This window comes from Chelon labrosus (genome assembly GCF_963514085.1).
Source record: "Chelon labrosus genome assembly, chromosome: 7".
In the NCBI taxonomy this organism is placed as follows: domain Eukaryota; kingdom Metazoa; phylum Chordata; class Actinopteri; order Mugiliformes; family Mugilidae; genus Chelon; species Chelon labrosus.
This window is the reverse complement of record NC_140343.1, coordinates 15754705-15781124: the sequence shown is the minus strand read 5'-3', so window position 1 is coordinate 15781124 and position 26420 is coordinate 15754705. Positions and strand designations below refer to the sequence as shown.

The window sequence follows — 26420 nt, the reverse complement described above, 5'->3', positions numbered from 1 at the left end:
ATAAGCGGTGAAATTTCTTCAAGAGAACTCAAAATCCCCTTGCTTTGTCTTGGCACTTTTAACTAAATCTATATTTTTTGTCTCTATTCTTCTGCTTGATTTTTCATCAGAGAAAATACACAAGCTTCACACACATGCAAACGTACACAGGAATGCACGCATCGGCTACAGTGTATAAGACGCATCATTATTTAATATTAAATATAAGGAGAAAAAAAATCCCACTCACATCTTTTATATATTTACAATGAAAACACTTTATTTCATCATGTTGTCAGTATCATTTCATTGAAAATAAACAGACCGGTAAAAAGGAAACTCATAAAGTTTGAAATTCATATCATATTTCTGGCGACGTACCTCCAGTTTGAACCAGCACAGATATCGACTGCACGGCTTTTTAATCAAGAGTCCCTCGTGAGGATGTTGTCGGCGTTACACATTCTATTCAGTGTCTACAGTAAATATGAACACAAAGAAATCACAAGTCTACAGCAGAGTTGTGCCGCGCTGGCATGTCGAGCGGTTAAGATAAACTACCCAAGAATCACTTGCATGCACGCTTTATTGTCTACATAGCCAGGGTTAAAAGAGAGCGTTACAGGACACCAAAGCACCGAGAGGAAAACCAAAAAAATCTAAGACTGTGCAACTCTGTTCAATAACAAAGATCTAGGTCAAAAGCTTTGCATTACACATTGTTACAGAGGTTATCCTTCAGTATGTGCTCCTAGGACATACAAAATAGTCAGCTATTAGAAAGCACATGGCACATATAACAGCTAAGAACTCTTCAAGTGATATAAGAGCAATAATATAATAATAATAAAGGTAATAATAATAGAGCAATAGGTGCAATCTTTCTTCTATGTCTCTGTCAAATCTGCCTCACTATGTATTTGACATAGCAGTTAGATTTGTGTGATGAATCAACTGTACATGGCACTTCAGTAACACTGTTTAGCAGATAACTCGATGGTTCTGAATAAATAGAGAAGGAAATAAATACAGGTTTTATTTTTGCTCATTCTCAAACAGAGCATTCAGTTTTGAGCTTGCCCTCCACACACTGAGGGAAACGGTGACTCTCTCCGGTGAGTGTCGCTCACCTTTATATCGTCAAGAGGAAAATTTTTAAGGACAATATTACAGAACAGCGCGTAACTCTGTGTAAACAGATCACGAGCCGCGAGCTGCTGTATCTGTTTCCTCCATTACTCTCACCTCTCATTCATCTTCCTTTCCTCTCTCTTTTTATCCCTCTGCTCAGTGCAAGCTTTTAATTAATCCAAACTCTCTGCGAGAACAAGGAAAATTAAATCCAAGATGAATCTCAGTGTTTGTCTTCTCCCCTCCGCACTAGACATGAAAAATGATATGAAGCTCTCAGCTGTAATCCATCCTTGTCTCGCGTGTGGCTCTGAGACGAGAGCGCTGCCTCATCAATACGCAATGAGCAGGCTCGTCATTACGGATGCTCTGACGACGGGCTCGGAGAAATCTGGACTGTACAAGGGAATGAAATGCATGACGTGGTGTAGCTAACTGAAAAACCCATCAGAGTGACACAAGCTAGACGTCTCACTAGGATAACTTTAAATGAGAAGAGGGTGCCATGCTCTTAAGAATACATTTTTAAAAATTCTGCTGTCTGAGTAAGTGGCGTGATGTGTTTGTTTTCACCCCTTTTCACGGACGGGAGAGGAGTTTAGATGTGGTTACCCAGGGAAACGAGACACCGGCCATTCCTAAACACACGTTTTGTTGAGGTCGACTTTCACCGGCAGCGGCCCCGCTTCCTGGATCTCCTCTGACTGTTTCACGGTGACAGCAATCACGGGGCTCAGGTGGTACGGGTTGACTTTGTGGGCATTGTCCAGGAACTCCTTATCCCCGTTGATGCTCAGCTAAAAGAATAAACATGTGAGCGAATGAGCAAAGTTCACTCACACAAACATCCACCTACGATTGAATAAAACAACTGCATTCATGTGAAAACTTGACAGTCCCTGTAATGAGTTTGTCTGCTGTTTTTTGAAAGCTCTCGGAGGCAAGAGGATGCGTACATCTGTTGCCCCGGTAACCCAGAGTCTTTGAGGAAGATACAAAGAGGAGTGATGGGAGCAGACAGATAGAGATGTAAAGACGAGACAGGAGTTTGTATCTGTGTCATGTTTTTTTCACACATCTGTCAAAACAGCTTATGATGATTTCTGTTACATGAACTATATATATATATATATATAAAAACTGTGTTGCAGTGTACAGTAACCAACCAAATGGCTTTCACCAGAGGGAACAAGCTGTACAGTAGTAATGCTTATTTAGTGACGACGTGGTAGCACAGCATTTCAACAAGGCTGTGTCAATGTATGTTGCATAAGCCAGGTTTGATAATGTGTACCAGTGAAATGAGAAACTCCAAATGGCTGCAAAGGGATTTAATAAAGGGAAGAGCGTTCTCAGGCATGCATGCTGATAAGAATCAAATATGAGAGTATTTCTATTCCTTGAAAACGCTGCCAGAATCTGATTCTGTACGGGTATGCGTTTGTTTAAATTTAAGGAAGCCCATAAAGCTGCGTATGGACCATTTAAAGATATATAACAATGTCCAAACAGGGCAAGTGAATCTGTGAGTGAACATTTTCATTCTGAACGTGTACCTGTGTTTTGATGTGCTGCTCCGGAGCGGTGACGAGGCTGGCACAGCTGAGCCACAACATGACCATGATGGACAGGAAGAGACAGGCGGCCAGAATCCACCGTGGAAGACCTGAGCGTCTGGAGAATGAAAGATCGGCGTGAGAACAGGAGGAGACAGGGGTGAGAATGAGGCGGGCCAGCATAACATAGTTTGATTCACTTTTGCAATAAATCTAAAATGCATTTGAAGCAAAATGTCTCAAGTGTAACACATTTACTGCTAACACTACTTTAGATTTCTTTGTAGCTTCCTCTGGCCTAAACCAGTGTATGGTATTAAATTTAGATTTTTGTCAGCGATGATATCGCTGAACAAGGTAATGTAAAGATACTGTAGCAGAGATGCTGGATTTAAAGTAAATTACGCGTCTCTGGAAGTTGATTTTCATGGTAACATTAAACTGCATTGATTGCCAGTTATTTGAAGCATACTTTATGAGAAACACAAGTCTTTCACTCTCAGCTGGGTAACTACAGCTGCAGCTCACCTTGACATGCAGCCGAGGAAGTCGTGTTCAGCCGCGGGGTCCTCCGTGTGCTGGGCAGCGTGCTTCCCTTTGCCTGCTGCTTTGGGTGCTCCCTTTTCTCCGTGCCCCCTCACACCTGCCACATAATTACAAAATCATGGGCAATAATTAGCTTAGGACAACTAATGATGGGGTATTGCAGCAGTGTGTGTGTGTGTGGTGTTCTAACCGTGGGGCCTCTGGGTGTGAGAGTGGACCTGTGGCCAGGGTTTGTCAGCAACGCTGGATCGAGGAGCCTGCAGCTCAGGCAGAGAGTACTCCATCTCTGGCTGGCTCTGAGGAGAGAAAAGAAAAACAAGCAAGATAAGAAAAAACGCTCAGCCACCGTATCAGTAATTTCAGCACATAAGTTCTCCAGCTGACAAGAAAGGGTCTCCGCAACACGGGGAGGTTAAACCACAGAGGCGCTCCATCTAAAAGTAGTTAACGATAAAAGCAAAGGGGAACAGAGAGAAACACCACAGGAGGTAAAAGAATGAGAAATGTTGCAGTTGATGTTAAAACAAGCAGCTTTAGAAGTGCTCGTAGGAATATATTGATACCGTACTGTATGCTAAGCTAGGCTACCTATTTTATAGGTGTAGTTTCATATTTCTCATGAGTTGGATCAGATATACATTTTTCTTTAACATGAATCAAATCTAAATAGTTTTTGCATGACATGTCTTAACGCGTTGTCGAAACATTGATGACTCATCTTGCACACAGAGGCGGGTGCTAATTTTGCATCCCATGCTAAGCTAATGATGGTTAAAACATGTATGGGCGGGGTCTGCTCTGGCCTTCTGAACTGACCAATCAGAGCAGACTGGGCTTTTTGGGAGGGGCGTGGCCTCTCTTGTGCCACTATTAAAGGAAACAGGCATCTACACGAAAACAAACACAGCTCCAGTGCTTGTTTCATAAGCGGTATAAAGACCCATTGGTTTAAAATATTGACACTGATAGAGATTAAAATGAAGCAAGAGCTGCTGAGGAAAGCGCTCAAATATTGAGTCAATTTACATTCTAATCAAACCTCTGATGAGGTCGACAATTTTGTTCCTGGACAGAATTTTCTTTGTTGTTCAGTAAAAATCTCTAATTCAGAGTGAGAGCCCTAGCAAAATGAAAATGGTTTGAGCATTTAATACAGTGTTTAACTAAATTAAAATACACTGACAGTAATCATTATCATCTTCCCCATCCTGTTCAATGTGTCTAGGGCTGCGTTCAGACTGCAGACGGATCTAATTCAAATCTGATTCCTTCTCATATCCGATTTTTAGGGCTGACTGTTCACACTGCCTTTAGCAAGTGTCCAAATCGGATATGGTTCTGTTCAGACTGGGCCACATTCTTCACCGGTCTGATAGGTTGCTGTAGCAACGAGCGGAAGCGTCATTCAGCACGTGTATTTGTCAGACGTTATATAATTGCGACAGCGACAAGCAAAACAACAACAAACAACACATGGATGTACGTCACGTCAGTGTAAAGATTTATAAGGCATGCAGTTTCTTCCTCTGTCCAAGGCGAATTGTTTTCAAAGTCCTCCTCCATTGTGATAGCTGTAATATCACTGTCCGTGGCCGTAACGTGGCTCCTCCACAACGGAAATAGGCACCCGGTCTGGCGCATTGGTTCTGGCTTGGCGTCGCGTAAGTGACGTCACGGACAGTCAAAACCCATCTGAGTGTTGGGAGCTGTTCTGAGACGCATCTGTCCATATCCGATACGAATGCGATATGAAACTACCTCTGGATGTGGTTTGCAACCGTTTGGCAAAAATCGGATTTCATGTGATCTGTCACTGTTCAGACTTCAAAATCGAGATCCGATTCAAATCTGAATGGGCTAAAAATCGGATTTTGGCTGGCAGTCTGAACGCAGCCAGGTGTCCCCGTCTCACACACTTACATTGATCAGGCATTACATTATGACCTAGTATTGTGTAGGTCTCCCTTGTGCCTCCAAAACAGTTGTGACTCATCAGAGAATGGACATGGACCTTCTGAGGGTGTCCTGTGGTGTCTGGTAACAGAATGTTGTTAGTGGGGGCCTTTGGGTCCTATGGATTGAGGGGAGGGGCCTCTGTGGATCAACCCACAGATACTTGATCAGCGGATACTTTTGGGATCTAGTGAATTTGGAGGTCAACTTTATGAGTTGTTCCTAAACTGTTTTTGTGTGTGTGTCTGTGTCAGGCTGCATCCTGCTGGGGATGGCTGCTGCCATCAAGGAGTGTCATTGCTATGGGGTGGGAGTGCCTGGTGGGTGGTACATGTAACATCCACATGAATGCCAGTGGTTGTAATGTTGTGGCTGATAGGTGTACAACAGTTTAGCAAACTCCTTGTTCTAGGACAGCATTACAAAAAAAGGCTTTTAGCACAAACTGCTACACACAGAGAGCCTGGCGTCACTGTTGTGTGTCTTATTATGTGTGCAGTGTTTCTGGTTCCCCTGGAGAACTCATTAAAAGAGGATTTTGGTTCCCTGCTGCTGACCCTCCCTCCACTGCAACAGCAGCTGTAGTCAGTTGAAACAATTGCTGGCCTCAGCAACAACAACACACTCACACACCTATTTAAAACAGTACAATATGTTGCGGCGTCATCTTCCCACTCATTTATCGATTCTGACACTTAACGGGATGAAATCTCTATGAACGTGGCTTCATTCTTTGTTTCACTCGCAGCTTTAGTTAGAAAATGAGCAATCTGTTAGCTATTTTCAACATACTGTACTGTAGTCACGGTGGAGACGCGGCACACACTCCAAACAAAGAAGTTATTTCCCAGCCAGGCTTATTACCCCATGTGAGCCGTGTTTTCTGAACGAGTGCATTGAAACCAGATGCAGCGCCAGCGTAAGGCTTAGAGAGAGACGAGGGTAGATGTGAGGGATACGATTCTGATTTGAACGAGCAGAGCAGAGCCTGCATCTGCCATTCGTTATGAGAGGGAGGAGCTGCAGCTCCCAGAGAGAGAGGAGAAAGAAGGGTTTTAAAGTATTGAAAGGTCTCAGTCAGAGTTTAAGGCCCAGGAGTGCCGGTACAATCAGACTGAAGGCAATATGCATTTTTTTTTGGTTGAGTTTGCTCATGGAAACAATGATAAGACTATTGAGTAGAAATATTCATGATAATATGTAATGAAAACGACTTTGTCTCACCACATCGGATATATATTTGTAACGCCATGCTAAGAAGGAAAAAGGTTACTAAGATACATCTCAAGCCCAACTCAGTTTGAGAAAGAAACACACAAGTAAAAATAAAAACAAAACACTACATAGTACTACTACTACTATATAGTTAATTTGGCAACAAGTTAAAGGGGAACTACTGTTTTTTACAACCTGGACCTTATTTCTGACATAAAATACGATCGTTTACTCACCAATATAACTTTTGTGTCATTTGTAGTTGTTCTAGAGATATTTAGATCAGTCTATATCCATATAGCGGGAGTGACTGGGGCACCGAAATGCAGCCTCTAAATAACGTATTATCTGCAGCGAAACTCATTTCACCAATATTTGGTTATGATACGCTAGTGCTATTCCCTGTTGAGTCTGGAGTTACCTGTTATCATCATCTGGGGTCTGTAGATTGACCTACAGACCCCGGATGATGTCTTGTGACCTGGATGATGTCATCTCTGAGGGTTGTGCTCACCCGCGATAGTCGGCTTGTTTACCTGTAATTTGCTACTGCTAGTTTTTTCCAACATGGCTGAATATTTTTCCGATTCTGAGGTTGTGGACGAACCATAGCAGTACCAAATTACAGGTAAACAAATGAACAAGTTTACCTGTATGAACGAGTTTTGCGGCAGATAATGCGTTATTTAGAGGCTGCGTTTCGGTGCCCCAGTCATTCCCACTATATGGATATACGCAGATCTAAATATCTCCCGAACGAGTACAAATGACACAAAAAAGTTGTAAAAATATGGGTGAGTAAACGGTGAGTAAACGATCGTATTTTATGCCAGAAATAAGGTCCAGGTTGTAAAAAACAGTAGTTGCCCTTTAAGTAAACTGAACTGAAACTAAAATATAACATAATGATAATAGATTTATTTTGATGGTATTATCAGAGTTAAGTATTTTGTGTACTTTGAGCCATTAAACACATGCAGTACAACATCCAGTTGCCTCATCACCATAGAAACAAATGTGTATTAGACAGCCAATGAAAATGTTTCCTTCAAATACAATTCTGCTTCCTGTTTCAGTAACCTTTACTTTTTGGGAAATAACCTTTTCTAAATTGGAAAAATAAATAAACATATTTTAAGGATGTGTGTACTCAGTGTTGACTTACAGGCTTATGGCTGCAAACATCACAAATAGCCCTGTCATATTCAATAATTTAATTTGTTAATTTATTGTTTGCATTTATTCATTAGTCCAATTAACAGCTACAAGGACAAAGCATATTAAAAGCCTTTCCCTAACAGTGAATACACAACGCTTAGGGGACGTCTGCCTGCGTGTGATCATTTGAATTATGCCCATACTTTCAACACAAGATGTGAAGTTGCAGATACTGCTAAATCAATGAGACTCCGCTTATGGGACGTTATTATATGTCACTTTAGTAGCCAGAATTAGAGCTGCCCACTTGTGACTTGATCACTTAGGATGCATGTTAACATGGACAGGGCTTCAGTGTCACTGAGAGGTGGTTGGTTGGTTTTGGTCTTTTTGTTGTCTTTTAAACCTGAGACCGTAGTTTAAAAGAGGACTGCATGCTGTATGTGTGTCTTCTTTTGAGTCACACTCCCTGCAAACACTGTTAGATCACCAGCTCTCTCTGTTGTGTTCAGGCTTTTTTCTTTCTTTAAAATCCATTCGGGCAGAATGATTACTGTGATGATCAAGAACAAATGGGACTGCGACTTCTCTCTTCTTATTTAGCCGTGCACCAGGTTTAATGCAGCAGGCCACCTCACTAACACACCCCAGCTCAGTTGGAGGAGGTCTTTAATCGAGTCGCATTTGTCGCAAACACTCTCACGCTGCAGCACTGTCACGGGCTGAGCGGTCAAGATAAGACGGTGCTGGGGAGAAGGCAATGAGTAGGGTAAACGGCTGCGTTGTACCGCTATTTCCTCAAAATTACGAGTTTTCCCATTCAGCAGGGGGAAAACAGCAGTTGTGACTTAAAAGTGACTTACTCCACCCTGTTATACTGCTGCCACTGTCTGGTTACTGGTGGCTGTTTATGATGCATGAGGCTGCATGCTCACTCTCACTACATGAGGTCACACAAAGACACGCAAGCACACAGATGGGTGCGTACAGACAGTCGGTTCGTTATGGATGTCCACATAATTTGTATTTCAGGCAGCACTGGCTTGTTTTCCCCCTCTCTCTGCTGTCCCTCGACTTAGCTGGACTTTTTTTTTCTGTTGTTTCAACACTCAGAGAGTCAATCTGTCAAGCTGGTGGCAGTTTGCCAGCTGCCCGCTAAACACAGGCCTGATAGTCTTCTCTCTGACTGCTTTCCCTCGCGGCCTCAGTCTGCGTGTCACCGCTGCAAAGCGCAAGCATCCATCACCAAGTCCGAAAAAAATGATGGTAATATCACGTTCTGCATATCTTTCTCTCTCTTTATATATATAAGTGTAATGTGGAGCATTATATATCAGCCTGTACACAGATTGTTCTAGCTAATAGTGAATTTCAGCACATAAGAGAGGCCCCTTTCATACAGAGGCCAATGTGTATGGGTTAGTGTGCGTAAATACTATCATTTGCAATAGAAGCCTTTAATTATGTGGCTAAAATTGCTATCGAAGTCACTTATCCAAAAGAGAAAACACTTGACAGATGCAGGTTTCTGAATTCGGAGGATATTGTTGTGAAGTCCGGCGGTTAGACAGTCCAAATCTTATTTTAGCTTTAATGTACTGCGTTTACTGCGGGTTTACTGCGTTGACTAAAGCAAAACATTCATAATGACAGCTAGAAAGGCGCTACGACAGTGAATGAAAGGCTGCTTGCTGAGGGTTGTCAAGCGTCAAGCTCCTTCAGTTCCTCTTTTCAAATGCAAAAAATGACATGTGAGTATTTATCTGCCACATCCAGAACTTTATTTTTTGGTCCAGTCTCTTGAATCTTGCATCTGTCTTGAGGGGAGCTAGCCAGGCAGTAGTTATTAAATATGCAACGTACTGAGGGCTGTGACATAATTCAAAAGGACATTTCTAAACAATGCTGTGAGGAAAAAAAAATAATAATTTGTAGGTCTTTGAATTCCGCCACCTTTTCCCCACCCCGCTGTGTGCCCTTGCTCACTCAACCTTCACAGGCACTCTGGCTCGAAAATGGGCCGTGAGATCTGTTGGCGGGGAACCAAGCTCCAGAGCACCGTTCAGCAGCGGATATATTTCACAATCTTAAAATGAGGCAGAGGTGGGCTCCACCAATAATCCATAAGGGTCCGCTGGCTTGCTTTTAACCCGCTATTAAAAACACATGACCTGCAAAATCACTGTTGATTTTAATTTTGTGATCTTGCACCATAATGAGTCAGTGGAGTGTGTATACAGTATGTACAAGATGACATTTGGTAAATTAAAAACACCTTAAAGCACATATGACTTTTGAACTGATTCTGTTACAGGCAACACAGACAAAGACTGTAAAAAACAGAGCCGTGTTATTGTTGTAAATCAAAACTTTCTGTATTTCTACTGACTTTGAAATGCTTGAAACTTCTGTCGTTTGATGGCGTTTTACGTTCTTGCTAAAGTGTAGTTGTCTGTTTTGAGTTTGAAGCTGTCTGCCACTTGCTCAGGCGTTTGCACGCTCTCCTCGTGCTCTCTCTGACTGCTCTGCTCCAACAGTCCAAAGTCAGGCAGGTGAGGTTAATTGGCTCGACTCTAAATCGTCAGCAGATGCGACTGGTTGTCTGTCTCCACATCCAGCCTGACGTTGATTGGTGACCTGTGCGATCTCTCGCCCAGTGTCAGCTGGGATACTCTCCTGCACCTCCAGTCAATGTAATTGTGTCTTTTTTTTCACACTGCACTGGGATTTTTCTGTTAATTATTACAAACTACTGTTGCTGCTGCCGGAAACACAAAAACACATCACAACCAGCAAATGTGTAAAGTTTTAGGACCTGGTTTAGTTTCAGACACAGCCAGGTTACAGGAAATATCAAAAGATTAAATTTCATTTCACGAATTCAACTTTAACCCTTTATCTATAAATAATAAACCTAGATCAGAGAGCACTACTTTTTGGGAATGATGACTACTCAAACAGACCTTTCTGTCCTGTACTTATGCTGCCTTCAAATGGGGTTGTGGTTTCCATGTTCATGTGACGTTTTCATAATCCTGTAACTGTGAAGTGTTTTTTCAAAAACGACAGAGGCAGACGGTAAGTTAATGTATTGTCATTTAGTATTATAGAGTTCCTTACAGACTCATCCTTTCATGATGCCTCTACATGTCCTAAATGAAGTCACCCGGGTCGTTAACTCACTAAACTGTTATCCTCAGTGGCTTCTGGACGTCAACAGTTGCCTAGCAGGGGTGTTTTGCATCCTACGGCTAAACAGAAAGCAAGTTGAGTCTACACCTTCCCTTGTCATAACCATGAGTTCCATGAGTTTTAAAGGCAGCAATTCACTTAGTTGAGTCTTACCTGGAAAACCACAACCTTGCCATCATCAGCCTGCAGGTAGAAGGTCCAGGTGGAGGAGATGAAGCTCTGAGCAGAGCTGACAATGTCATTGCACCAACTGGATACGGCCTCCATCACAGAGGGGGGCTTTGGACGGAGAGTCATGGCCCTCAGCTGCAGAAAAGAAAGCAAGGCACTCTATCAGCATAGAAAAAATACTGACTGTATTTGTATGTGTACGCACTCGTGCTTTTACTACTAATATTGAGACATCCTACATCACACTGGTGTTTTTGGCAGCATTTAATGTGCGTGTGTGTGTTCAGCTGTTGGCCTTTCTCACCTTCCTTCTCTTGATCTCCGGTTCAGAAGGCTGGCTGGCACAGCCGGTGCAGCAGGCCTCCTGCTCCAGTAGCTTGATATATGCCTCTTGGCAGGCTGGAGAGAGAGAGAAAGGCACAGAGAGGGACAGGCGTGAAGCACGGTGATACAGGGGAAGGAGACAAAAAAGGTAGAGAGTGCAGATGAAAGAAGAGAAAAGAGAACGAAGCACGGAGCAGCGCGCTCAGCTAGGTAGCGCAGGAGGAGAAGCAAAAACAGGCACGGGCTGTTAATGTGGAAAGAAAGGTAAAGATGCGGGGGAGACGCTGCAAGACAATTCGCTCCACGTTTCCATTACTGAAACAGGGGGCAAGGGGGCATCTGCTGCCTGGATGGCAAATCACGTCATCGATTTCCTATATGACAGTTCAAACAGGGGCCTCGAACACCTAGAAAACACCCAGTGAGCCTGCCAGCTCTCAGGAAACTTTGCAGTGTTTACCAGATCTATAGCAATTAACCCTCTGCGTTGGTCTGCAGCATAACTGGAAGCAGTGTGAATATGACTAATGTACCTGCAAAACTTAAATCTAAACATATGTTGTGTTCTGTCCAGCATCTATAGAGCAGTGTGTAAAAAGAAATGAATTATTTATATTTCTGTCTTGTCCAAAAGAAATGCAGTCCTTGAAGGTTTTAACACAATCCATGTGATATAGATTCATGTTTTTCATTTTGGAACAGTTCAGGATGAAGCCCCTTCATCTTAACACAGTGAGGCCCCCAAACTCAGCCCAACAGACTGATCGACACACAGACTCACCTCCCTGACACTCCTCCCTGCTGGTATTAAAGCCGGCGTTGCCATTGACAAACTGGCAGATGGAGTAGAGGCGACAGCCACGGTGACAGGCGTTCATTATGGAGTCCTACCAGACAGACAGACAGACAGACAGACAGAGAGAAGGAAGGGGGACAAAATTAGAGATGGTGTCCCGTAGCCTTAGATACACTCCAGATAACCTTGTTAGGAAATGTGACATAAATGGGTCATGGCACCTCTTAATGACACGGTGCGGCTGGTGCGGCCTGTCATAAACAGTTTACAAGAAGCTTCCAGTCAGGACCTAAATGGTAACGCTGTGTAAAACTTGGGCAGGATAATGTGGTGGTGAGGATGGAAGACGCACATTGCTGCGCTTCCTCTAACCATAACGTCTTCATTTTCTTTGCAAAGAAACGGCTCCCTCTGGTGACCTCTCTGAGAACATGAGAGACAAAGAGATACCCTGACCGCGACCGCGAACGGTTTATTACAGCTTTGAGCTTTCCATCATCTTCACTGCGCCCCTTTGTTGGTTCAGAGGCGGCGGGAGGGGGATGTGTTTATCCCTGAACCATGAAACCTCTCTGTTTGAAGGCGATTGCTTGTAAAACATCAAATCATTGTCCGGCGCGATGGCACAAAACTAAACGCGCAAACACAACCTGTGTGACTGTGATCCGCTTTGCAGATCTTCGGCTCCTGCTGCCCTGCAGGATGTCTGAACCACACCTGAAGGCAGCAGAGGAGGAGGAGGAGGAGGGGGGAGAGGGGGAGGTGGTGGTGGAAGGAAGGAAAAACATCCGATAGCCCTATGCTGGAAATCAATGCTCTAAAGCACAGAGACGCGCAGAAATTCCCAGCCCTTATCTTTCGTCCTGCTCCAGTCCAGTCTGGCCTCGTCTGCGCAGGAGGACAACGCTGTGCGAACTGTCATTAAACGTTTCAAGACTGTCTCCCGGCTCATATCCCCCCCACTGCACGTCTGATCTCAAGTGCACATTAAGAAACGGTCGATTATTGGCGCAGTTTATTGCAGTCACATCTCGGAATGCAGTCAACTTCTTGGATTAGCCTTTAAGATGCAGACGAAAATGAGCTGCATCCATTTTTTTTTCCGGCCTAATTGTGCGCCGTAGCGTCCAAGAAGATGTAGCTAAAAAAAAAAAAATCGAATCGTCATTACGCACAGATATCCATATTTATGTCGCATATTTTCGCAATAAAACAGATTTTGCTTTCGACGAGCGGCGTGTAAGCCTTTGTGTTGGTCTTTATTTCGATGCAGAAACGGTACAAAGGCTGCGGATAACGCGCCTTCTGCAGAGACCCTACAGCACACACGGGGATAACTTACTTTAGCGGGGCTTTTGTTTTTGATGGTGAGCTGGCATTGCTTTTTGCAGTAATTGATGTCGCCCAGTTGGTTGTCAAACAGATCCGAGGACGCCGCCGCGACACCGGCGAGGAGCACCGAGAGCAGGGCCGAGAAGCCGCACATCCTGCCTCCGAGCGGGAGCATCTCAAACCCTGAAGAGAGGAGCGGAGAGTCGAGCTTCAAACGGCACTGGGCTGCTCCTGTATGTGGCGGAGGATGAGGATGGTGATGCTGCTGCTGCTGCTGCCTCAGCCCGGGTCCTGTCTGCTGCTCCGCTGATCTGCCTCTGCTTGTGGCGTCACACGCATCATCATCACCATCATCACGCACGCACCAGTCTCCACTCAAACACACACAGATATCCTGCAGAGCTGCCTTCACTGCAGCGCGTAATGTGGCGGAGATGATGCCGGTGGCAGGTGGGCCGTTTGTTGCAGTATTGACAGGTGCTTCGGGATCGCTTGTCAGATATGGATGTGAACACATGCGGGTTTTAGCAGAGAGGAGAAATAACCCGCAGAGTGTTTATTTTATTGTCACCGTTTCACTGCCTACTCTGCGATAGGCTCTGCTACTTTGCTTGGAAAAGTGAACTGCAGGATGAAGATGATGACTGGACCATGAAATATAAGGCTGAAGAAGTTGTCAGATTCTTTACTTAAGAAAAAATCTTTCAGTTATTTACTAAACTAAAAGTACATATTGGCAAAGTGTACTTAACGTATTAAATGCAGTCTGCTCATCATCCAGAAACGTCCCTTAGAGTTTACCAGAGCAATATTACCATTCATGGTATTAATGATGATGACCATAGTGTTAATTCAACCTCTATCATTTCTACATTGTGCAGTTTTTTCAGTTTCAAGTTACTTAAGCTTCAAATGGGGAAACTGCACTTACAGTGTCTTTAAAATATTACTACTCTGTGTAATCTATCTAAATCTCTCATTTGGCACCAAAAAAATCTTATCTTTTGAGTTATTTATATTTATATAGTGAATCTGTGATTTGGCAGTTGAATCTATCATAAAGAAGATTGTTTTAACAGTAGCTCCTTTACTTGTTTATTTGATTTATATTTTGATACATTCATTCATTCATTGATTCATCTTCTGTAACCACTTGTTCCTGTGAAGGGTCGCGGGGTCTGCTGAAGCCTGTCCCAGCTGTCATTGGGTACACCCGAAGCCAGTCCATCGCAGGGCCAACACAGAGAGACAGACGACCATTCACACCTACGGCCAATATAGAATCACCAATTAACCTAATGACATTATGTGCTCATTTCAGCATAAAAAGAAACACAACAGACAAGGGTTCACAAATCGTCAGTGATGCCCCTACATAATCTGTACGGTCTACTTTTCTTATGTGATTTTTTTCTAGAGGTGTACATATGTTCCTTTCCAAGGACCGTCTATGAGGAGAGGGGAATCTAACTTGAAGGTGACATCAATACGTTTCGTGGCCACACATAAAGCCGTATCCATCAGTCTGATTTGGAATTTCATCAAAGGTCTATTGATTTTCTGAAGGTTACCTAGACGACACAGCTCTGGATCTAAAGGGAGGACAGTGTGCACAATCTTGGATAAGGTGTCACAGAGGTCAAACCAGAATGCTTGTTACAGGACCAAGCAGGACAGGAAGGAGCCCACCCTCGTTACCACATCTGAAGCACATTATGGACTGTTCGGGTTTGGACTTGTGTAATTTCTGTGGGCTAAAGTGGAGCTGGTGGAGCAAATTATAATGAACAAGTGTGTACCGTGCATAAATAGTAGTGGACTGATTGTCTTGACACAAATCTGACCAAAGTTGTTCTTCAGTTGTTATGTTTAAATCTTATCGCCGTCTCTCTCTGGACCGATGCAAACCTGGTTTGGGAGTCTTTCAGCAACGTCGAATACATTCTGGAAATAAACTTAAGTGTGTTTTCTATCCTGAAGCAATCTCTCCACCTCTGCGAGTGTCAGCAAGGCCATTATGGTGTCCAGATTGCATCTAAGAAAAGACCTTAGCTGAAGAAACCATTTGAAAAGTTCTGCTGGCCAGATCATACTTCCTCTTCAGCTGTTCAAAGGACATAAAAACTCCATTCTCATAGCATGTGCCAAGCTTTCAGACTCTTATTGTTCACAGTCAGAGGAATATTTTATGATTTATGTACCACCTTGTATTTGTGCGTAAATCTCATTTATGAGTGTTTATGATTAAAATCTTATAGTAATTAAATGACATCACAGCATATTTACCTTCTTTACTATGAATATTAATCCTAAAACATATATAAATAATAAAAATAATGTGTTTTCCTTGGTGTATAATATACTGTAGTTCTTGCACATAGCTGAAAGTTGTATCAGAGGTCTGGTAAATGACAAAAGCACAGAAAGTTTGACTCTTTTGTTGTGGGTGTGTGTCTGGGAGGGGACAAGCTGAGGAGCACTGATGCCTTGTGACTTTGTGGGAAAACAAGGGAGGAGCATACACTGTGAACCTGAGTGTTGTTGCTGGAGCAGAAAGACGCGCCGGGAGTCAAAAGGAGACGAACCTCGTGTGTCCTCCGATCACTTGGCTCTCTTCCGCAGACTTCCACTGGGGAGTTTGATCTGAGAGGAGTCGCCGGAGAGTGGAGCTGCGCGGTCCCTCCTCCAAACTTTGCTTCCCCTCTCCGTCTGTGCTTCTCCACCTGGGAAAACTCGAAGCGGCCGGGAAAGGGGAGCGAGAGCGCAGGGAGTCAGCTGGAACAATTATGTTTCCCTTCATGTTTCTGCTCCTTCTCGCTCCACATGTGTTGCTCTCCTCGACGCGTAAGTACCAACACTCCAACACCGTACTTTTTTTACCTCTCTTTTTCCCCTGCCTGTTCAGACCGCAGTCAGAAGATGGGAGGTGCAGGGTGATTCTGCAAACCAACAGAACGAGTTCGTGTTTGACATTAATGATTGAACTTCATTAAAACAGGACGACTCTTTTTGTTTACAACTTCACCCCACCTAGGTTAATTAGAATTAGAAGGAACCACAAAAACCTACCCGGCCTCTTTTTGGCAGGATGCCTTTCAGAAGAAATGCAAGCGTTAAATCATATTGGGACAGATGGATAGGAGCTCCTGTTAAAGACATTTTTGAATTGCAATATCAGTATATTTCAATCAATTGAGGGACAATGTGTATAAATAAGTGTGTTGGTGTCTGACCTAACAAACTAATACCAAATAACAAAATAAAAGAAATCAGCTAATATCCAGAATGACTAAAAAAGGAGAAATTGCCATTACATTTCACCCTAAAAGTCTGTTTATTTGAAAATACTTAAATAATAAATGTTACATTAGTCTGCAGCAAAACTTTCAAGCTTGAAAAACATCTTTTTTTAAATTTTATTTTAACAAATTCCTCTAAAATAAACATGGATGGCATCATTCGGTGGATTAGACAGAGAAGGAGGCCTGTTAGACATGGTGCTAATGAGATAAACTGAAGTGTTTATCGGCGCTGTTGCATGAAGTAAATGTGAAGTCATCAGCGCGAGGAGATTTATGATCATAAGACTGAGAAATGATCCGCACGTAAACTCATTATGTGTGGTGGGGCATGTTGTTTGTCACTCTCGTAATTAACATCGTGTTTAATGTGATTTCCTCTCACACAGGTCCAGAGATCAATCCTCAGTCTTCTCCTCGCTCGCAGGTTTTCCATGTCTTTAACAGGTTCTTGTTTACATTAGATGCTGCTCAATGCTCAGAGGTTGGAATAAGTGTAGTGGCACATATGTTGGAGAGTTTATCCGCCGCCCACCTGCAGAAGTAGCTAAGGAAACTCTCATATCTGTGAGAAGAAGGAGCCCAAGTGGTAACATTCAAACAGCAGAGGGTCTCTCATGGGCATCAATCATAAGGGGCAAACTTCAGGCCCCGGAGCGGTCGCGGTATGGAAAAGCGTTCAAGGATTTTACCGACAACCCAGGGTGACCTTTCTGAGTGATCCTACTGAGGCTCCATAAATCCACTTCATTACTGGGTCATAAATATGCGCTGAGCTGCTGCTGCTCTGTTGTGGCGCAGTGCTGCTCCTGCTCTTGCTTCTGCTGCTCTCCCACTTATGCGCACATTGAGGTTTGACTCTTAATGATTTCACGTTAGAAAATGTTGCAATTTCACCTCAGGCTCTTTTTCAACTGAAACAAATCAAAGCACTTGCAGTCTAGCAGCCGCCAGGGAATGATGTGTGCTCTCGCTGAGGAAAGTCTAATGAATGACTAAAAACGCACTGTGGTTTTGTTAGGAAACAACAGTAGCAGGTTTACTGTGTTTTCCAGCCCTGGGGAATTTAACATATTTCTAAAAAATCTAAGAAGAAATGGTGGGTTTACATTTATTTATTAAATTAGCACTGAACTGGTCATAGTTTGCAGCTTCTGTTTTTTGTTATTATTAATCTTGCATAATCCTTGGACTTTTAATATTTGTTCAGGAAATAAGAAACACTTTAAGAACTTTATCAATACTTATTACTAGCAGTTACTAGCAAAATTTAATGAAAGCATGGCAAGAAGAGGAGTACAGACATGTTAACAGAGAAAGTATTCATTTTTTTTATTTGATGTTGGATTAAGTAGTTGTTTTTATGTGTGTCTATCACCCAGATCTAGCAGCGATCTCCCCTCAGGACCCTGTTCTGCGCATCGGCTCCAGCCTGACTGCCACATGCACGCTGAGATCCGAGCTCGGCCTCCACGCCAGCACTTTGTACTGGACGCTGAACGGGGCGCATCTGTCCAGCAGCAGCTACAGACTGGAGTCCCCTGACGTCCTGAGCGTCACCCTCCACAGCCTCAACGGCTCCCGGCAGCAGACCGGAGACAACCTGGTGTGTCACGGACCGGACGGAGGCCTCCTGGCTGGTTCCTGTCTCTACGTGGGCAGTAAGTGGAGGCCCATCGGGTCACGTTGTCACTGTGCAGTGGCTGTAAATGTCTGTCAAATCAGCAGTTTTTTTAGGATGTACAGGAATAAAATGTACAACCTATGCAATGACACTGAAACCCAATGTGACACATTTCAGGAAACATTCATTTATTTATTTAATTGATTACTTTTTTATCTCTTGTGTGCACTATCCTTTAAACTGTCTGCCGCTGCAACACTGCAGATTTCCCCACTGTGGGATAGATAAAGGATTATCTTATCTCATCTTAAATAATTATTAACAGCCTAAATGGTGAGAGTTCACACTCCTGAACTAATAGTGAGTTGAAGCACACTTTGATCAGCACTCAGTCTGTTTGGATAAGAGTCTATCAGCCCGGCACATCTTGACTTGGGAGTATCTTTCCGCTCCTCTGTACGAAAACGCTCCAGATCTGTCAGATTAAGAGGGAGCATCTCCACCCACAGATCTTCTATAGGCTTGAGTTCTAGGCTCTGGCTGGGCTGTTCCAAAACATTAATTATTATTATTATTATTATTATTATTATTATTACTACTGCTGGAGCCATTCTGTTGTTGTGTTGTGTTTTCATTATCATGCCGAAAGGTGAATTTTCTCTTAATTTTCAGTTTCAGTAATCAATTAATTTGATGAATGTGCACATATACATGCATGAGTAATATAAAGAGATGTGTGAGCGTGCCAATAATAAAATCACAGCTTATTATTCCTACATATAAATGTAATTAAGGCAGCTGTCACTTTATAGTAGATGTCAATGTGATTCCAGTCAACACAAATTAATCTGAATAATGAAATACAAAAGATGTTTACAGGTTTCCTGTGCTAACATAACGTGTGAGCTTCTTTTAAACAAAATTTTCACGTGGGAGTTGAACTATTTACGAGGCTTTGATGGAAAATGTGTGCAGCCTAATAAAACCCACACAGACAGATTATGATAGGATTGTTCCTTTGATCTTCGCTCCCTCACTGTCTGCATTGTGTTTTGCTTTGCATGAATAGGTGAGAAGTGTGCTGTTTTCTCTTCTTTTTTTTATTTTTTTTAAATAATTGGAACTCGTGTGCCACAGTTGCATTTAATGTAGGTATGTGAACTTGTGTGTCTTCCTTCCGTTTGTCTCTTTAAATGTTGTTCTTTTGTCTCCAGTGCCTCCTGAAAAGCCGGTCAATTTAACATGCTGGTCCCGCAACACAAAGGACCTGAGCTGCAAGTGGCGCGTGGGTGGGCCGGGTGAGACCCACATCCGAACCAAATACACCCTCAAGTACAAATTGAGGTGAGCGCCCCCAGACCTGCTGCAGCTCACAGGTGATCACCTCGTCCGGCGTCCCTCAGGTAGACTAGCAACGAAAAAAAGCACGCGCTGCATGTGATGCGTACGGTTTATCATGTACACATGCTAAACCCAGAAGCTGCAGGGTGCTGTTTTGCTCATGTGCAAGCTGTTAAAAAAAAAAAATATTCCACCTGCCTTTTGTGAAGAGGCAGAGTTTAATTTCCTCATTGTGTTGGTGCCCAGGTGGCACGGGAGAGAGAAGGAGTGTGAAAATTACAGCGCAGCGAAGCAGCAGCACTCCTGCTACATCCCCCGCAACGTCGCTCTGTTCACCCCCTATGAGATCTGGGTGGAGGCGACCAATCAGCTGGGCTCGGCCACCTCTGACGTCATCACCCTGGACATCCTTGATGTGGGTGAGTTGTCTGAAGACGTTCTTGTTTTGACTCCTGGAGGTTAATTAACACCTTTTCATCGTTTACTGGCCTGCACATCTCCTCTGCATATGGTTAACACACTTCTCAGGGGGAGAGGGGGTTTGTTTTTATGGTTCACTCCGTCCAACTATAGCATTATGTCTTCAGGCGGCTGCTCTCCAAGATAAACTGTATTATTGTAAAACTTAACCGCACAGCAGATGCCTCTCAGCTGAGGCTTCACAGGTTTCTCCTCTTTAGGTTATGATGCATGCGCCACAGCAGGTACGCCGTACAATTTCTCCAGTATTAATGTAATAGCAAACTCTCATGGCCTCCAGTGAGAGCCTCATTTTAAAAGCAGTGTTTACTATCTGTAACTGAGCGTCCTCTTTCTCTCCATTAATCCTCATTGCCCACCGAGGACAGATAACTTGGAGGCTGTGAGTGGGCTGGAGGAGGAGAGATGCCATATGCATGATGCATTTCACTGTCACAGTAACTGCAACAATGAGCTCTGAGAGTGTTATTTGTCCTGGCATAGTTCTCCTCTTTGCCTTGAACTGAGCAAATAAAATATGGCAGCTGACAAATGCTGCAGCGGCGGCAGCAGCGAGGGATGTCTCAAGCAGAAGATCACAAACAGGAAGGATTTTTACAAGATATTTAATAAGTTCCTTCCTTTCCTTTATCTTTCTCTCTGCCTTTGTCTCCTTCAGAACACTTTGCTTCAAAGCACTTTATTGCTGTAGGTAAATGTTTTGTTTAATCCTTACTGAGGGTACGACGTGCTCTCACAGGAAGTACAGATTGAGAAGATCCAAAGACCAAGAGTCGACTGATTCCCTTTGCTTCTACAAGTGTTGCTTCTAAGTGATAGCACCAGTTAGTGCAATAGTCCTAATCACATGAGTAATTACAGCTGACTGGTCGCAGGGCAGCACGTACAGTAAAGCTGACACTACGTCACACCAAGCAGCAACGTCTGCCTGCGGTGTTGAATTTAATATCTCGTCAGCAAAAATAGATGGGGCTAAAATCTCAAGCATAAATTAGTAGGAGGCTGAAAAATCGTTTATTACAGAACAGTCTTTACGGAATTTCTTAGCAAGTATTAATGTATGTGAGTGGATATTCCTTGATTCACGGTATGTCGGGCAATTCCCTTCAAAGCTGTTTAAGCAGAGCAAACAAAAGTATTTGATTGAACTATTTTAAAATGTTACCGGTCAAAATCAAAGCAGCGGCGGCGGAGATATGCTGACCTTTAGTATGCGGTATGGCTCAGGCCCCATAACGCAACTCCCCGTATCACTCATTCAGGTAGCATGCATCAGCTTATATCTTGTACTCTTGTTTGTGTCATGTTCAGATGCTGAACGCATGCTTTCTTCAGATGTATGGGCCACTTTGTTCCTCTTGCTGCTCCCTTCTCCCCCTTCTCCTTTATTTATGTCACTAGTCGGCCGACCTCAATTACATAGGTCGCTCCATTTGAGCTGGGTTCTGTTCAGCATTTTTTATTCCTGTAAAGCGTCTTCAGATAGTCTAAATTGTTATTGATGCCAGCTACATAAACTTTTATTGAATAGCCTTTTGTTGGACCGTCCTGACCACTAGGTCTATATACGACTCCTGATGAAAGCATACAGTGTGTCCATGCTTGTCAAACTTTATTATTTACTGTCTTGGTAATTGAACCGGTCCCTTTAGGTTATGATAAATTATTAATAATTGATGATATTGAGTAAATTCTTACCTACGTAATATAAACTGTGTAAGAGAATTACAAGTTGCCTTCCTTTCCTTTAGTGTTCCTTTAGATCTACAGTTTCCTACAGCTTTGTAACCTGGACATCTGCTGTATACAATTTTCTTTTTTAAATCCTTGTCCTTGTCCTTGCAGTGACCACAGACCCTCCTGCCAACGTGCAGGTGAGTCGCGTGGGCGACCTCGAGGACCAGCTGACGGTCCGCTGGGCCAGCCCCCCCGAGCTCAAGGACATCCTGTTTAAGGCCAAATATCAGATACGCTACAGATTGGAGGGCAGCACCGACTGGAAGGTCGTCTACATGTCTAACACTAGCATGCAAACCTGCACTCTTTCTCTGTGGCTGTAACTGCATCGGTGGCTGCTGCAGAATATTAGAGCTGCAGCGCTGACTGGCAACATTAAAAGATGAACATAGACATTTCCCCCGCCACATCTCAAACCTCTTGCCTGCACCTTCACTATAAAACAAGTCTTTCTCTTGCTTAAAAGCCTTGACTGCTGCTAGCAATTTCTAGTGTGTAAATGTCTTTGATCCTAAACTGCAAAAATCTTTTTTAGAAACTGTTACACTTTCAAACTGTTCCTTTGATGTTTTTTAGCCGAAGCTTTTATTATTTCTCTGCTGTGTATGAACATAAAGCAAGTCTTTGAATTCTTGATTCTCCATTGAATGAGAGGATTATGCAAATAATATTTAATACATGTGAGGCCACTAACGTCCAGACTACGTGGCACATGAAAGCAGAACAAAGTTAGAAAATATAAAACATCTTTTTAATCTGTGCTTCAGACATATATTTATGTATAGAACTGTGCAAGGTGCTAAAAATAAAGTAGATAACTTTACACAAAGTGCCGCAAAAGTAAGAGACCCAAATCCAACCATTACTTGCCTTTAAAGCGGATCCAGGTCTCCTCTGTGCACTGGTACACAGTGTTTCATAGTAATTTGCGGGATGTTCAAGCATCTTGCAGAATTTGTCACAGCTCTTTTGTGGATTTAGTGTTTTCTGTCTTCTGTTTCTTGATGTAATCCCAGACAGACTCGTGATGTTGAGATCAGAGCTCGGTGGCGGTGGGCTGGGTTAGGGTTGCCGTCACGCTGCAGAATGAATTTGATTCCTATCAGACGCCTCACTGATGATGGATAACAATCTAGAGATCTGGAGCGCTTAAACCTTTTTTTACCACACTGTATAAAATTTAATCCTATTTTAAGAATAAACTGCAGCAAACATTTCATTCAGATGGTGTCAAGGTGCTTTTTGAGACTGATTCTCTACTCTTCCCTCTGTTCTTTCCTCTCTCAGTTGGTGGATGACGTTGGTAATCTGACGTCGTGTCGGCTGGCAGGCCTCCAGCCAGGGACTGTGTATTTTGTCCAGGTGAGGTGCAACCCAGTGGGTATCTTTGGCTCCAGGAAGCCCGGGATTTGGAGTGACTGGAGCCACCCGACTGCAGCCTCCACACCCAGCAGTGGTATGTACTTTGACCAAAAATAAAAACAAAACAACAAATTAGATTTGCTTTAACATTTCTAAATGAAACTTATCAGTCTTTATTTGACTTTTTGAAGACAGAGCAAATAAAAGACTGGCTAGACAACATAGTATTTGTGTTTTCTGGACAGCCGGGACAAGAGCCACCAAATGTTTAAAACAGTCTTTCCTCCGCTGTCTCACGGTTTAATGGCCTTTAACCCTCGTGCTACCTTTGGGGTCTCTGGGACCCCAAGCGAATGGACAGACAGATAGAGATCATGCAAGAGGGTAGCACGAGGGTTAAATGCTTCCCAAACATCTGTGATGCCCACAAATCTTGACCATTCCTTCCTTTCTAATAATCAACCTTTCATTGCCAGTTAAAGCCAGAAAAACAATGTCCTTATCCCTGATTTAACATCCTGAACGTAAGATCCAAACCGCATGTGACCCCGAGGAAACCAAACATCAATAGGCTAGATGCCTTGATAGAGATCTCCAAGCAGAGGATTAGAAGGAACGGCAAAGAGCCGGGGGGACATTTGATAGATTTCTGTCGTCGGCTTCAAAGATTGATCAAGTTAAAAAGCTGGTCGCCTGTCCGCGGCGCACACAGGGCCCATAAAGTTTGAGTGGAAGCAGGTTTGGGAGCAGATAATGAGTTACATAGGTTATGTGGTATTTAGTCCCCAGAGGGAGGAAGTCGTTATCGGGCTCTGTTGTTTGCCATGAAGAATTGATTGTGGCAGTCAGCAAACCTTCTCCCCGGGAAGCCAAATGACATACCACATGTCACCTTCAGAATTTAGTTTTTTATTCTGCACCTGTGTCGCAGATCCATACTACGCACATTAGATCTATTTATCTATTTAGCTATCTAACTATTTCGCTATCTATCTAGCTATTTAGCTAGCTATCTGACTGGTCGGCTCCAAAATGCAAAATTAGTATACTCCCATTGGATGACTAAATTGACATTTTTTTTAATAATTATCCTGCTAATTATTTATTAAACTCTAAGATACCTGAATAAAAGTATTTTTTGTTAGTGTCAAGCCACATACTGCTATGTAGCGTCACACATTTTACATAAAGTGCTTAAACATTGAATTTAATTTTAATGTTTAAATACTTCAGGATCATAACTTTATCAAAACTGGAGTGAAAGTCATGTGGGAGGGAGTTTTAGTGCACGGTGCATTGGTTTAGATGTGTATTGTGTTGTTTTGCATTATATAACAGAAATCCACTTCATGTAAAGACAATTTTAAAAAGTGTCGATGCAAGAGAAGCATGCGAGTCCCTCACCTCTGTGCTGACACATGACCCGGTAAGCACTCTGTGCATAATCTATACACCTTGCACCAACACTTGTCCTCACATAACCTTGACGCTGCTCTCTCATCCTCCCTCCTCCGTTCTCTCTCACCTCCACTTCTCTCTTCCTTTTGTCTCTTCCTCCTCCCTCCTCTCCCTCTCGCCTCCCAGAGCGGCTGCAGAGCGGCTCATGTGATCCTAAGCCCGGCGAGCAGAACTCCACCCTGCGGCGGGAACTCAAGCAGTTCTTCGGCTGGGTCCGCAAGCACGCTTACGGCTGCAGCGGCATGTCAATCAAGCTGTACGACCAGTGGAGGGTGTGGCTACAGAAATCACAGAAAACGCGCAACCAGGTAGGTAAGCACAATCCCTCTCCTCCGGCTCTCTTTTGTCATTCTCTCCTCTGAGCTGCCCTCACGAACACAAGACACGACAATATGTCCTGAAGTGAATTTCTGACCCTGCCTGTGTTATGCCATATGGTCAGCATTTCTACAAACACAAAAAAGGAAAGATTTCTCAGTAACAGACTCTGTGAATTTCCAGTCTGTCCTCTGTGATCAGGTAAAATGTGCGGTTTAGATTTACAGGCCCAGAAGTGGGAGCATGAAAGTAGATGTGCTCTCAGTTGAGCACTCTGATTTTATTACATATTTTAATGAGCGGACTTGTGATCTTCAGCTGATGGCCACAACAAAGAGAAATGAGCATGCAAATGTAATTAACAGCCCGCCGTAATGTGTTCCTTTTGTGTTTTGTTTTCTCGTGGCGTGAGGATCCCCTTTCACAAAAATAACTCAGGCCAAATGGCACGCTAGGCCTCGGGAACTTCTGTTTATGTGACTTTGTGAGGAGTTCAGACCCTTCAGCCACATCCTCTGCTGCCGAGTCCTTGAACTCACAGAAAGCTTCGGTCTACCTGACTCAATTAGCTCAGCAGTCTCCGGATATTTTTGTGCTTTATAGGGCATCGGCTGTCGTCTGAATAATGTCTTTGTTCACAAAGTGTGACAGGTTCCCATTGATTACCTTGAGATAAAAGTAGCAGGGCGATGCATCGGGAATGAGAAAAAGGGTGATGCAAAGAGAGAAAAAGTGGCAGGCAGACAGAGCAATTGTGGTGATAACATGCTCTTTTCTTGGTGAATTATCCCAGCAAGAACCATCTGCTTTTGTCTTTTCAGATTCTACAAGACGATAATTCATAGCACGGCCTCGCCGAACCGCTGTGACGTTTAATTCAAGATCAGCAACAAGAAACACTGACGGATAACTGGCCCAGAGGGTCCCAGCTGTGAGAGGTCCAACTCCTCGCCGGAGGAACACTGCAGTGTTTGGTCATACAAGCTTGAGTTTAAAGGGCCCGGGTGGGAGATAACTCAAGTGAGACAATGCAGCCTTTTTCTGCTGTTTCCACAGTTCAGATCTGTCGAATAGATCTGTTTGTAATAACAAAAAATATGTAGGCCCTAAGTGCATATTTAATCTGACAGAAAATATATTTTGTGGTTTATCGTAACCTCCATTATTACAATACTATGAGCAAACGTTTGAGAGAAAACTCAAAAGAATTTGTGCCGAATGGGCAGATTTAAATTAATATTCAGACAAGAATAAGATAAGTATGTTAGAGTTGTTCACAAACCTCAAGCTTAAATTCAGATATTCCTCAACTGCAGAAATGAGGCTTCATTATCAAAACATACATGCTGTTCTTTACCTGTCCAGATTATTTGCTTATATTTTTGTATCTGCATATTTAAGGAAATGTCTAACTTATGTACTATACTGTGTATATTGTAAAGGATACT

General features: G+C 43.2%; 2 protein-coding genes across 4 annotated transcripts; one reads left to right on the top strand and one right to left on the bottom strand.

Annotated features, from left to right (window-relative positions):
• Positions 1-262: 262 nt before the first annotated feature.
• Positions 263-13997, bottom strand: tmem59l (transmembrane protein 59-like). The gene is made up of 8 exons (XM_084547844.1): positions 13364-13997; positions 12007-12112; positions 11206-11300; positions 10884-11036; positions 3403-3508; positions 3195-3309; positions 2667-2784; positions 263-1907 (listed from the first exon to the last, which is right to left on the bottom strand). Exons 1-8 carry the CDS (start codon positions 13868-13870, stop codon positions 1749-1751), a joined length of 1359 nt encoding a protein of 452 aa, XP_084403970.1. The 5' UTR covers positions 13871-13997; the 3' UTR covers positions 263-1748.
• A 1738-nt stretch (positions 13998-15735) lies between these two features.
• crlf1b (cytokine receptor-like factor 1b) lies at positions 15736-26313 on the top strand. 3 transcript variants are annotated; one of them, XM_084549121.1, is made up of 8 exons: positions 15736-16197; positions 18035-18313; positions 19491-19620; positions 19864-20036; positions 21943-21971; positions 23122-23290; positions 24781-24962; positions 25794-26313. In XM_084549121.1, the coding sequence occupies exons 1-8, from the start codon at positions 16140-16142 to the stop codon at positions 25815-25817; spliced, it is 1044 nt and encodes a 347-aa protein (XP_084405247.1). In that variant the 5' UTR covers positions 15736-16139; the 3' UTR covers positions 25818-26313. The 3 variants fall into 3 exon arrangements, with proteins under 3 accessions (XP_084405247.1, XP_084405245.1, XP_084405246.1); XM_084549119.1 differs by having other exon boundaries at positions 21943-22100; XM_084549120.1 differs by having other exon boundaries at positions 21943-22100; positions 24781-24966.
• Positions 26314-26420: the final 107 nt, after the last annotated feature.

Bases quoted from the DNA above. Each gene is read 5' to 3' on its own strand.
- tmem59l (XM_084547844.1), bottom strand. From the start codon at position 13,870: ATGTGTTCACATCCATATCTGACAAGCGATCCCGAAGCACCTGTCAAT. The intron at 12,113-13,363 runs GTAAGTTATCCC...TCTGTCTGGTAG, and splicing joins AAAACAAAAGCCCCGCTAAA to GACTCCATAATGAACGCCTG. The intron at 2,785-3,194 runs GTGAGCTGCAGC...TTCATTCTCCAG, and splicing joins TTCCTCGGCTGCATGTCAAG to ACGCTCAGGTCTTCCACGGT.
- crlf1b (XM_084549119.1), top strand. From the start codon at position 16,140: ATGTTTCCCTTCATGTTTCTGCTCCTTCTCGCTCCACATGTGTTGCTC. The intron at 16,198-18,034 runs GTAAGTACCAAC...TCTATCACCCAG, and splicing joins TGTGTTGCTCTCCTCGACGC to ATCTAGCAGCGATCTCCCCT. The intron at 23,291-24,780 runs GTATGTACTTTG...CTCGCCTCCCAG, and splicing joins AGCCTCCACACCCAGCAGTG to AGCGGCTGCAGAGCGGCTCA.